The following is a 13,957-nucleotide window of genomic DNA, read 5'->3' as shown; positions in this document are numbered from 1 at the left end:
TTTTACTGTGGATGGCCTGGAGATAGAAGCTGTTTTTTAGTCTCTCGGTCCCAGCTTTGATGCACCTGTACTGACCTTGCCTTCTGGATGATAGCGGGGTGAACAGGCCGTGGCTCGGTGGCTGAGGTCCTTGATGATCTTCTTGGCCTTCCTTTGACACCGGGTACTGTAGATGTCCTGGAGGGCAGGCAGTGTGCCTTGTCAGTGATGTGCATACGTTGTCAGTAATGTTAACACCGTGGAACTTAAAGCTTTTCACCCTCTCCACTGCGGCCCAGTCGATGTGGGCGTGCTCTCTCTGCTGTCTCCTGAAGTCCACGATCAGCTCCTTAATTTCACTCTCACTCAAACTGCAAACATTTCACTTGCTTTAATACTAAAACATTTTCTCTATCCCCATTGCAAAATGTGTAGAATTGTAGCAAACTTGCTTTAAAACTACAACATTTTCTCTACGCCCCATTGCAAATCGTGTAGAATTGCAAATTAACTCTACAGCTTCTACCGGGTCGGCATGCTGAAGGTACTGGTTTTGTTCTAGCGAGAGAAGGAACGGCCTCCCACTGGGATAAGTACCTATCGGCAGTAAGATTCTCTGTGTGTTTCATGCTTTAGACTTCCCTAAACAAGATTATTCTGATCATTTGTTGCAATGCCTTGTTTGTCATTGTTATCGTAGTAGTAGCCTATATCAGAGAAAGCTCAACATTTTATCTTTCTTCAGGTGGTGGATGTGACTTCCTGTCTGTAGCCCATGTGACTGATGATGACAAAGTGGAGTTTATCTGTCCCCATGAGATAACAGACACACATGTCATAATAAACATCAATGGATTCTCTGCTTATGGTGATGTCACAGATGATGATGCTCCCATCTCCCCCATACTTGCACATGTGTTGTTGTTCTACCAACCACTTGGCAAGAGGTCCATCCTGAATGTGTTATTGCTTCCCAGTAATGTTGTGAGAAAAGAGGTGAGCTGTAACCCTACAACCCCACTTCTATCTGGCTGGAATTCAATCAAATACACAATGGGGAATGTAATGCTGTTTTAGCATAACGGCAAAAATAAATTAGGAGAGTAGCAGCAACATGTTTGACTGAAATACATATTTTCACTTATTTAGTGGTTTGTTCCATTATTTATTCTTGAGTTTTAGATATTGTTTTACCTTACATTCCCTGCAATTGTTTATATAATCGAGTGCATTTTATTCCTGTTGACGCACAATTTAACTGTATATTTTTGGTCCTTTTAAGGTGCGGGAGTTGATTGAAAGAGATGGAATAAGAGAAATTCTAACAACTTCTCTGTGTACACTTACCCCAAAGCAAGAATACACCCTCTCCACTAACTCTGTAGATGCACATCCAATACAACCAAACGTAAATCTGAGATATATTTGAATAATACATTTATTACTATGTAATGCATAATTTCGTTCTCACTTATCATTTCACTGACTCGCAATGTCTCTATTTCAGAAATCAGTTTATGAAATGTTCCTTTTTTTTGTTCCAGCCAGCTACATTTGTGGATTCCTATGAAAACTACGTCCCCACATTTCAGTTGTTTATTAAACCTTTTGTTGAAGAAGTGAATCTTCTTCTGGAAGAAAATAAAGCTGACAAACTTGTATGGAACGGACTTGTCTGGCTTCCAGGTAACAGAAATTCTAAACTCAAATTCAATCAAATGAACTTGGATGGACCATGTGGACCCACCACATAAGTAACCCAAGATAGTTAATCTGTGTTGTTTACAGGGGGAGCAAATTAAGCATAGTGGGAAGAACAAGTAAGGAGGTGGGCAGAGCCAAGCACGAGCTAGCGAGATCCTTTTGGTGCATTGTAGCATGTATTTGCACATTTCCGTCAGGGACCACCATCTCTGTTGAGTGTGTGTGTGTGTGCACAAACTCAATTCAACCTTGAACTCCTTCAATAACAAACTGGTTTTGTAACAGATTTTCATTTGGGGACAGAAACATTTATTGAGATCAGAAATGTAATCAATGAGAAAATGTGCAGAATATCAGCCCAGTTTCACCTTGATCCATCGTCTCCCACTACCTACAACTGGACTTCTTCTCTCACTACCATATTTGGTGGTGAGAACATTCTTAACGGATGCCTCAGCTTTATATCCCCTGTTACATGTCTGGGTTTCCCCTACTGTCTGTATTCCCACAATATTTCATTAGGTTGTGGGAGCATTGTGTGGACATGACGAGATATGTTCCCAAAACACAAAACTGTCCAGTTAAAAACATTTGCCTGATGTTGCAAGAACGTTCCCAGAAAATATTTTTTACATTCTTTAAAAATTCATAAAACATTTCTTTAGGTTCTGGGAACATATGACGCTTCCCAAAACACTAAAACTGTCCAATAACTCTGATCTGAATGTGCAATCCGGTGGCGGTCGGTTCTGTTTAAGATGAGGGAGAACGAAACGTTTTGCAACAGAAACGGCAGAATGATCACCGGCCACACAGTTCACTTTCATAGCAGCCATACAAACAGCATCATTCCATCTAATGCGCTCTCCTCCTTTAACATTTCCCCTTCGCTTGTGGACTTCAGTACACAACATCAGCTGAAAAACAGCAAAAAAATATATAAAAACCTCTCCAACTAAAGCCAAACCTTCATACCATAACCGCTACACACAGCCTACATCGTTGTCACCGTATTAGCTAACATCATAGTCAACATATTAGCTACTATAACCTCTTGACGGGCTCGTCCCGTTTGCGGGACGGACATCCTGCGAAAAATCCTATCGCCATTAGCATAACGAAATGTAATATATATATTTTTTCAAATATAGGACTATGTTATATCGTTTTATAGATACACCTCTCCTGAATCGAACCACGTTGTCCGATTTCAAAAAGGCTTTACAGCAAAAGCAAAACATTAGATTATGTTAGAGGAGTATATCGTAAAAGTAGCCACATAGCCATTTTCCGACCAACCACATGCATCACAAATAACCAAAAAACAGCTAAATGCAGCACTAACCTTTGACAATCTTCATCAGATGACACTCCTAGGACATCATGTTACACAATACATGCATTCTTTTGTTCGATAAAGTTCATATTTATATATAAAAACAGCATTTTACATTGGCGCATAACGTTGACTAACTATTTTCCCTCAAATGCATCCGGTGAAACAGCGCTACAATTGACTAAATTACTATTCGAAAACATTTTAAAATGTAATATTGTCATTCTAAGATTTATAGATGAATATCTCTTGAAAGCACCTGTAATGCCAGATTTAAAAATAACTTTACTGGGTAATCACACTTTGCGATAAAAGGGGATGCGATACTCAGAACAATAGGCTAGCAATACAGGTCAGCGCCATCTTGGAACAATCGCATATCAAATCTAGTCTTGTATACTATTGTCAATAATCCCTTACCTTTGATTATCTTCATCAGAAAGCACTTCTAGATTTCCCAGGTCCACAACAAATGTATTTTCGTTCGAAAAAGTTAATCCTTTATGTTCCAATAGCTTGTTCTTGTTAGCGCGTTCTGAAGGCTGCACCAAAAGTACCATCGTGCGCGGGACTCCTCTTTCGAAAAAATACATTTTTTTTTATTTAGGTTCGTTCAAACGTTGTATAACATAAATCTTTAGGGCCTTTTTCAACCAGAGCTCCAATAAGATTCAAGGGGGACGATTGCATTGTCTTTCAAAATGTTTCGAAAGGGGAGGGTAGCCAGGGGCGCCGGCGTCATAATGGTGATGGCCCCATGTGACCACTTTCCACAGCGTCTCATTCAGTCAGTTTTCACAGTAGAAGGCTCAAATCACTTTGTAAAGACTGGGGACATCTAGTGGAAGCAATAGGAAGTGCTCAATGAACCATTGCTCACTATGTGATTTACAGGCAAAGTGATGAATTTGAGTCCGCAATTCAGAATTCCACTTCCTGTTACGATCGGTCTCGGGGTTTTGACTGCCATATGAGTTCTGTTATACTCACAGACACCATTCAAACAGTTTTAGAAACTTTAGGGTGTTTTCTATCCACAAGTATAAATTATTATTATTATTAATTAATTATTATTATAATGCATATCCTAGCTTCTGAGTTTGAGTAGGAGGCCGTTTAAAATGGGCACAATTTTTTTTCAAAAATCGCTGTAGCGCCCCCTATCCTAGGCGAACCCCTTTAACATTTTCCCTTCGCTTGTGGACTTCAGTAAACAACATCAGCTGAAAAACAGCAAAAATATATATAAAAACCTCTCCAACTAAAGCCAAACCTTCATACCATAACCGCTACACACAGCCTACATCGTTGTCACCGTATTAGCTAACATCATAGTCAACATATTAGCTACTATAACTAAAGCGTTAGTAAACCCACAATCCAATCCATGTGTTCAATCATGCAATGCAGTGTACAGCAAGCAGTTTAGCAGTTACACCGGTGGGCCCTTGCAAGAGTTAAAGTGTTGGATAGCCTTAGCTAGCTAGCTAACATAAATAGCATTCCTCTCTGTTTGAGTTAAGTTCAACTATTGCCTTTCTTTCTCTGAGTCAACTACTCACCACACTTTATGCACTGCAGTACTAGCTAGTTTTATTTACATTTTACATTTACATTTAAGTCATTTAGCAGACGCTCTTATCCAGAGCGACTTACAAATCACCTTAAGATATCCAGTGGAACAACCACTTTACAATAGTGCATCTAAATCTTTCGGGGGGGTGGGGGGTTAGAAGGATTACTTTATCCTATCCCAGGTATTCCTTAAAGAGGTGGTGTTTCAGGTGTCTCCGGAAGGTGGTGATTGACTCCGCTGTCCTGGCGTCGTGAGGGAGCTTGTTCCACCATTGGGGTGCCAGAACAGCGAACAGTTTTGACTGGGCTGAGCGGGAGCTGTGCTTCTTCAGAGGTAGGGAGGCGAGCAGGCCAGAGGTGGATGAACGCAGTGCCCTTGTTTGGGTGTAGGGCCTGATCAGAGCCTGAAGGTACGGAGGTGCCGTTCCCCTCACAGCTCCGTAGGCAAGCAGCATGGACTTGTAGCGGATGCGAGCTTCAACTGGAAGCCAGTGGAGAGAGCGGAGGAGCGGGGTGACGTGAGAGAACTTGGGAAGGTTGAACACCAGACGGGCTGCGGCGTTCTGGATGAGTTGTAGGGGTTTAATGGCACAGGCAGGGAGCCCAGCCAACAGCGAGTTGCAGTAATCCAGACGGGAGATGACAAGTGCCTGGACTAGGACCTGCGCCGCTTCCTGTGTGAGGCAGGGTCGTACTCTGCGAATGTTGTAGAGCATGAACCTACAGGATCGGGTTACCGCCTTGATGTTAGTGGAGAACGACAGGGTGTTGTCCAGGGTCACGCCAAGGTTCTTAGCACTCTGGGAGGAGGACACAAGGGAGTTGTCAACCATGATGGCGAGATCATGGAACGGGCAGTCCTTCCCTGGGAGGAGGAGCAGCTCCGTCTTGCCGAGGTTCAGCTTGAGGTGGTGAGCCGTCATCCACACTGATATGTCTGCCAGACATGCAGAGATGCGATTCGCCACCTGGTTATCAGAAGGGGGAAAGGAGAAGATTAATTGTGTGTCGTCTGCGTAGCAATGATAGGAGAGACCATGTGAGGATATGACCGAGCCAAGTGACTTGGTGTATAGTGAGAATAGGAGAGGGCCTAGAACAGAGCCCTGGGGGACACCAGTGGTGAGAGCACGTGGTGCGGAGACAGATTCTCGCCACGCCACCTGGTAGGAGCGACCTGTCAGGTAGGACGCAATCCAAGCGTGGGCCGCGCCGGAGATGCCCAGCTCGGAGAGGGTGGAGAGGAGGATCTGATGGTTCACGGTATCAAAGGCAGCAGATAGGTCTAGAAGGATGAGAGCAGAGGAGAGAGAGTTAGCTTTAGCAGTGCGGAGAGCCTCCGTGACACAGAGAAGAGCAGTCTCAGTTGAATGCCCAGTCTTGAAACCTGACTGATTAGGATCAAGAAGGTCATTCTGAGAGAGATAGCAGGAGAGCTAGCCAAGGACGGCACGTTCAAGAGTTTTGGAGAGAAAAGAAAGAAGGGATACTGGTCTGTAGTTGTTGATATCGGAGGGATCGAGTGTAGGTTTTTTCAGAAGGGGTGCGACTCTCGCTCTCTTGAAGACGGAAGGGACGTAGCCAGCGGTCAAGGATGAGTTGATGAGCGAGGTGAGGTAGGGGAGAAGGTCTCCGGAAATGGTCTGGAGAAGAGAGGAGGGGATAGGGTCAAGTGGGCAGGTTGTTGGGCGGCCGGCCGTCACGAGACGCGATATTTCATCTGGAGAGAGAGGGGAGAAAGAGGTCAAAGCACAGGGTAGGGCAGTGTGAGCAGGACCAGCGGTGTCATTTGGCTTAGCAAACGAGGATCGGATGTCATCAGCCTTCTTTTCAAAATGGTTGACGAAGTCATCCGCAGAGAGAGAGGAGGGGGGGGGGGGGAGGGGGAGGAGGATTCAGGAGGGAGGAGAAGGTAGCAAAGAGCTTCCTAGGGTTAGAGGCAGATGCTTGGAATTTAGAGTGGTAGAAAGTGGCTTTAGCAGCAGAGATAGAAGAGGAAAATGTAGAGAGGAGGGCGTGAAAGGATGCCAGGTCCGCAGGGAGGCGAGTTTTCCTCCATTTCCGCTCGGCTGCCCGGAGCCCTGTTCTGTGAGCTCGCAGTGAGTCGTCGAGCCACGGCGCAGGAGTGGAGGACCGAGCCGGCCTGGAGGATAGGGGACAGAGAAAATCGAAGGATGCAGAGAGGGAGGAGAGGAGGGTTGAGGAGGCAGAATCAGGAGATAGGTTGGAGAAGGTTTGAGCAGAGGGAAGAGATGATAGGATGGAAGAGGAGAGAGTAGCGGGAGAGAGAGAGCGAAGGTTGGGACGGCGCAATAACATCCGAGTAGGGGCAGAGTGAGAAGTGTTGGATGAGAGCGAGAGGGAAAAGGATACAAGGTAGTGGTCGGAGACTTGGAGGGGAGTTGCAATGAGATTAGTGGAAGAACAGCATCTAGTAAAGATGAGGTCAAGCGTATTGCCTGCCTTGTGAGTAGGGGGGGAAGGTGAGAGGGTGAGGTCAAAGGAGGAGAGGAGTGGAAAGAAGGAGGCAGAGAGGAATGAGTCAAAGGTAGACGTGGGGAGGTTAAAGTCACCCAGAACTGTGAGAGGTGAGCCATCCTCAGGGAAGGAACTTATCAAGGCATCAAGCACATTGATGAACTCTCCAAGGGAACCTGGAGGGCGATAAATGATAAGGATGTTAAGCTTGAAAGGGCTGGTAACTGTGACAGCATGGAATTCAAATGAGGAGATAGACAGATGGGTCAGGGGAGAAAGAGAGAATGTCCACTTGGGAGAGATGAGGATTCCAGTGCCACCACCCCGCTGGCTCGATGCTCTAGGGGTATGCGAGAACACGTAGGCAGACGAGGAGAGAGCAGTAGGAGTAGCAGTGTTATCTGTGGTAATCCATGTTTCCGTCAGCGCCAGGAAGTCTAGGGACTGGAGGGTAGCATAGGCTGAGATGAACTCAGCCTTGTTGGCCGCAGACCGGCAGTTCCAGAGGCTGCCGGAGACCTGGAAGTCCATGTGGGTCGTGCGCGCTGGGACCACCAGGTTAGAGTGGCAGCGGCCACGCGGTGTGAAGCGTTTGTATGGCCTGTGCAGAGGGGAGAGAACAGGGATAGCCAGACACATAGTTGACAAGCTACAGAAGAGGCTACGCTAATGCAAAGGAGATTGGAATGACAAGGGGACTACACTTCTCGAATGTTCAGAAAGTTAAGCTTACGTTGCGAAAATCTTATTGACTAAAGTGACGAAAATGCTAGCTAACTAACACAACACTACACTAATCAAGTCGTTACGTTGTAATGTAATAGTTTCTACAGTGCTGGTAGTCGGTAGAGGTTGGCTATTATACAAAAGCAACTTTGTAGCTAGCTAACATAACATAACACTAATCAAGACGTTCCTTTGTAATGTATTTAGTTTCTACAATGCTGCTCGTCGGTAATAGTTGGCTGGGTATGGAACAATGGCGTCGCGGGGGACGGAAATAGCTGGCTAGCTAACCTAGCTAACCTAGCTAGCCTCGATAATTACTAAACTACACAATTATCAAGCTATGACAAAGACAGCTATGTTGCTAGCTAGCTAACACTGCACTAGTCAAATCGTTCCGTTGTAATGTAATAGTTTCTACAGTGCTGCTAGTCGGTAGAGGTTGGCTATTATACAAAAGCAACTTTGTAGCTAGCTAACATAACAACACTAATCAAGACGTTCCTTTGTAACGTATTTAGTTTCTACAATGCTGCTCGTCGGTAATAGTTGGCTGGGTATGGAACAATGGCGTCGCGGGGGACGGAAATAGCTGGCTAGCTAACCTAGCTATTAGTAAACTACACAATTATCAAGCTATGACAAAGACAGCTATGTAGCTAGCTAGCTAACACTGCACTAGTCAAATCGTTCCGTTGTAATGTATTAGTAATTACAGCGCTGCTAGTCGGTAGCGGTTGGCTAGCTAGCGGTGTTGACTAGCTAGCAGGCAGCAGTGTTGACTACGTTAGGAGGACGAAAAAATAGCTGGCCTCGATATTTACTCTAATTACTCTAAACTACACAATTATCTTTGATAGCTAAGAAAAAATTGTTCAGATCAAACAAACCAAACCGTTGTAATGTAAAGAAGTGTAATATTACCTGTGGAGCGAAGCGAAATGCGACTGCTCGCTCCGGACCGGAAGACACTGTAGATTATGCTTTTCAGTACTAGATGCATTCTCTGATCCTTTGATTGGATGAACAACTTGTCAGTTCATGCTGCAAGAGCTCTGATAGGTTGGAGGACGTCCTCTGGAAGTCGTCAGAATTACTGTGTAAGTCTATGGAAGGGGGTGAGAACCATGAGACTCCTAGGTTTTGTCTTGAAGTCAATGTACCCAGAGGAGGACAGAAGCTAGCTGTCCTCCGGCTACACCATGGTGCTAACCTAAAGAGTACTGCTGAGGCTACTGTAGACCTTCATTGCGAAACAGTGTGTTTTAATCAATTATTTGGTGACGTGAATATATTTTGTATAGTTTTATCTAAAAAGGATAACTGTCCAAACAGATCTGCAAGGAAGGTGGATGCTTTTAAAAATACTATTGAATGAACAATATATATATTTTTAATTACTCATTAATCTATATGGTCCAAATAATGATGATCCACACTTCTTTGAAAAATATTTATAACAATCTATCAAGCTCACAAGCAACATACGATCGATCCTATTATTATGGTGGGAGATTATAACACGGTTTTAAGTACTTCAATGCACCGTAAAGGAAATCACACTACAAACTATCACCCTCATGCACTTAAGGAGAGATATACATGTAGGAGGCTTAATCAAGCTAGTCGTCTTGATTACTTCCTTGTATCCTTTGCGCTGGCACCAAAAGTAAAAACAAATTTGATTGGGAGCAGAATGCAGTCGGACCATAAAATAATTGGCATCCGCATTACTCTTACAGAATTTCCACGTGGGCAAGGATATTGGAAATGTAATCAAATCCTACTGGATGACAACCTGTTTTTAACTAAGACAAAGGATTTCATAACTGACTTTTTCCCGACATAATAGGTACAACAGATCCCCTTATTGTAAGGGACACTTCTTAAATGAGGTCATGCAATTCAATACTCATCTTTAAAACATAAACAATTTTGGTCAAAAGAGTTCATATTAACAAAGGCAATAGAGAAAATGACAGTACAGATGTATAGCACTAAAAATGGTACCATTTGCAAACATTTCGAAAAAACTGTTTTTGCTTTGTCATTATGGGGTATTGTTTGTAGATTGATTAGGTTAAAAAAACGTTTTAATCCATTCTAGAACAAGTCTGTAACGTACTTTTTTTTTAAGTCAAGGGACCTGAATACATTCCGAATGCACTGTGTATATACCCACTTTTTAATGATATTCATGGTCTGTCAAATTACAATTTCTTGAGGAGCATCTGTAATCAAGGTCTCTTTTTACACACAGTTACACCACCAGGTGGGGCTACAGCAGGTAAATATAATTTCCTGTCTTCCCCAAGTGATTTAATTCTGTTGGAGGAGAGAGTTCCCTAATATCCGATTTTTACAGTAAACACAATAATGTAGCTTTTTAGAATCCTAAAGATAAGAGAAAGAAAACAGTTACTTAATGCTGAGTGAGTGTTGTACATTTTTCCTTTTCAATTATGAGTTAATTGTTCGGTTGCACCTCGACTCCTGTGGTTAAGAGCTGTCCACTTCTTTCCTAATTCAATTACAGTTATTAAAGGTAGACTCAGCAAGACGGCATCATTACACACAACAGGGACTTGTTGTTTACATACATCAACAAAAGCAGAATTTTGATCCGTCAGGACTGTTTATTTTAGTTATGTTTCATATTTTTATTTTCTGTGTCTAGGGACAAAGAATGTTCATTTTCTGCTGCTTGACATTCTGGAAGAGCTGAGCCGAAGCGACCTGAAGACATTTCAGTGGTACATTAATAAGGGTGTGGAGGAATTTCCTTCCATCTCAGAGGGCCAGCTGGAGGATGCTGACAGACTGGTCACAGTGGATAGGATGGTACAGAGCTACTGCGATGAGGGAGCTGTGAAGATCACACTGGAGATCCTGAGGAAGATGGGCCGGAACAACCTGGCTGAGGAGTTAAAGGAGAAGTTGACAAAACAGGTCTGAATGCCATAATCTATCTGCAATATTAAAGCTGATCTACTCCCCCCCTCAAAAAATAAATGGGCAGCCTCAACATCACATGATGAGTGAACAGTTAACTTTGGGGTTGTGTGCCAGAGAGTGAAAAGAATTAAGAGCTTGATATGTGGTTGACCTCTACAGGATCGGTGTCCCCCCCACGGGACGGTTGAGCTAACGTAGGCTAATGTGATTAGCATGAGGTTGTAAGTAACAAGTACATTTCGCAGGATATAGACATATCTGATATTGGCAGAAAACTTAAATTCTTGTTAATCTAACTGCACTGTCCAATTTACAGTAGCTATTACAGTGAAAGAATACCATGCTATTGTTTGAGGAGAGTGCACATTTATGAACTTGCAAATGTATTCATAAACCAATTAGGCACATTTGGGCAATCTTGATACAACATTTTTAACAGAAATTCAATGGTTAATTGGATCAATCTAAAACTTTGCACATACACTGCTGCCATCTAGTGACCAAAATCTAAATTGCGCCTGGGCTGGAACAATACATTATGGCTTTTCTCTTGCATTTCAAAGATGATGGTACAAAAATACACATGTTTTTTTCTTTGTATCATCTTTTACCAGATCTAATGTGTTATATTCCCCTACATTAAATCAACATTTCCACAAACTTCAAAGTGTTTCCTTTCAAATGGTATCAAGAATATGCATATCCTTGCTTCAGGTCCTGAGCAACAGACAGTTAGATTTGGCTATGTCATTTTAGGCGAAAATTGAAAAAAAGGGTCCGATCCTTAAGATGTGTCAATGTGTGAAATGCCTACTTTTAAAGTTTTCTGGAAGCTGTGCTGTGCATTTCCCCTACATTTCCACCCCCATGTGGGCCAACCTCTAGCAATTTGAGTTCCAGACAATGAGATTCAGCTAGCAATAATCAAACACAGCAGAAAGAGAGAGAGAGAGCAATGACGTCAGGCACATATCTGCACAAATGTGAGGTATTATGACATTTTTTGGGACCACTTTTGGCTCTGGGTCCTACTTTTAGAACTACTGGCTAAAAAGTATACAAAAGTACCAGAGAAACCCTTTAACTGTCTTGAATGAGCCTCATGTCTCAGGTGGTCACTGCTCAGGGAAAGCTCAGGGACTGCTTTTTAATGGTCAAATAAGTCAAATGCGTTTTATATCTTTGTATATACAGTTGAAGTGGGATGCTTACATACACCCGAGCCAAATACATAGTTTTTCACAATTCCTGACATTTAATCCTAGTAAAAATTCCCTGTCTTAGGTCAGTTAGGATCACCACTTTATTTTAAGATTGTGAAATAGTAGAGAGAATGATTTTATTTCAGCTTTTATTTCTTTCATCACATTCCCAGTGATTCAGAAGTTTACATACACTCAATTAGTATTTGGTAGCATTGCCAAAAATGTTTTAACTTGGGTCAAACGTTTCGGGTTGCCTTCCACAAGCTGCCCACAATAAGTTGGGTGAATTTTGGCCCATTCCTCCTGACAGAGCTGGTGTAACTGAGTCAGGTTTGTCGGCCTCCTTGCTCGCACACACTTTTCAGTTCTGCCCACACATTTTCTGTAGGATCGAGGTCAGGGTTTTGTGATGGCCACTCCAATACCTTGACTTTGTTGTCCTTAAGCCATTTTTCCACAACTTTGGAAGTATGCTTGGGGTCACTGTCCATTTGGAAGACCCATTTGCGACCAAGCTTTAACTTCCTGACTGATGTCTTGAGATGTTGCTTCAATATATCCCCATAATTTTCCGTCACATGATGCCATCTATTTTGTGAAGTGCACCAGTCCCTCCTGCAGCAAAGCACCCCCACAACCTGTTGCTGCCACCCTCGTGCTTCCCGGTTGGGATGGTGTTCTTTGGCTTGCAAGCCTCCCCCTTTTTCCTCTAAACATAACGATGGTCATTATGGCCAAACAGTTCTAATTTTGTTTCATCAGGCCAGAGGATATTTCTCCAAAAAGTCTTTGTCTCCATGTGCAGTTGCAAACCGTAGTCTGGCTTTTTTATGGCGGTTTTGGAGCAGTGGCTTCTTCCTTGCTGAGTGGCCTTTCAGGGTATGTTGATATAGGACTCGTTTTACTGTGGATATAGATACTTTTGTACCTGTTTCCTCCAGCATCTTCACAAGGTCCTTTGCTGTTGTTCTGGGATTGATTTGCACTTTTCGCACCAAAGTACGTTCATCTCTAGGAGACAGAAAGCGTCTCCTTCCTGAGCGGTATGATGGCTGCATGGTCCCATGGTGTTTATACTTGCGTACTATTGTTTGTACAGATGAACGTGGTACCTTCAGGCGTTTGGAAATTGCGCCCAAGGATGAACCAGAATTCGGAAGGTTTTTTTCTGAGGTCTTGGCTGATTTCTTTTGATTTTCCCAAGACGTCAAGCAAAGAGGTACTGAGTGTGAAGGTAAGCCTTGAAATACATCCACAGGTACACCTCCAGTTGACTCAAAGGATGTCTATTAGCCTATCAGAAGCTTCTAAAGCCATGACATCATTTTCTGGAGTTTTCCAAGCTGTTTAAAGGCACAGTCAACTTAGTGTGCTGAGGTGCTGACCTGTTGCACCCTCTACAACCACTATGATTATTATTATTTGACCCTGCTGGTCATCTATGAACATTTTAACATCTTGGCCATGTTCTGTTATAATCTCCACCCGGCACAGCCAGAAGAGGACTGGGCACCCCTCATAGCCTGGTTCCTCTCTAGGTTTCTTCCTTGGTTCTGGCCTTTCTAGGGAGTTTTTCCTAGCCACTGTGCTTCTACACCTGCTTTGCTTGCTGTTTGGGGTTTTAGGCTGGGTTTCTGTACAGCACTTTGTGACATCAGCTGATGTAAGAAGGGTTTTATAAATACATTTGATTGAATTTGATTGAGTGTATGTAAACTTCTGACCCACTGGAATTCTGATACAGTGAGTTATAAGTGAAATAATCTGTCTGTAAATAATTGTTGGAAACATTTCTTGTGTCATGCACAAAGTAGATGTCCTAACCGACTTGCCAAAACTATAGTTTGTAGGAGTGGTAGGAGTGGTTGTAAAACGAGTTTTAATGACTCCAATCTAAGTGTATGTAAACTTCCGACTTCAACTGTAGGAGCTGGCAAGTAAGCATTTCTTTGTGCCGTTTACACACTGCTGTATCCTGTGCACATGATGAATAAACATT

The 13,957-nt window shown here is 43.1% G+C and overlaps 1 protein-coding gene across 4 annotated transcripts in view; it reads left to right on the top strand.

The window, feature by feature from the left end:
• Positions 1–13,957, top strand: part of LOC115178876 (NACHT, LRR and PYD domains-containing protein 1) — a 32,648-nt gene that overhangs the window by 1,759 nt on the left and 16,932 nt on the right. For 3 of the 4 annotated variants that reach the window (XM_029740261.1, XM_029740262.1, XM_029740264.1), the window contains exons 5-9: positions 725–975; positions 1,262–1,387; positions 1,524–1,665; positions 10,059–10,085; positions 10,476–10,747. In XM_029740261.1, the coding sequence (XP_029596121.1) occupies positions 725–975; positions 1,262–1,387; positions 1,524–1,665; positions 10,059–10,085; positions 10,476–10,747 (818 nt within the window). The remainder of the gene's footprint in view (positions 1–724; positions 976–1,261; positions 1,388–1,523; positions 1,666–10,058; positions 10,086–10,475; positions 10,748–13,957) is intronic. The other variant, XM_029740263.1, reaches the window with a different exon arrangement.

Source organism: Salmo trutta, chromosome 38, assembly GCF_901001165.1.
Source record: "Salmo trutta chromosome 38, fSalTru1.1, whole genome shotgun sequence".
NCBI lineage: Eukaryota > Metazoa > Chordata > Actinopteri > Salmoniformes > Salmonidae > Salmo > Salmo trutta.
The sequence above is the reverse complement of the archived record's forward strand: the minus strand, read 5'-3'. Positions and strand labels throughout refer to the sequence as shown.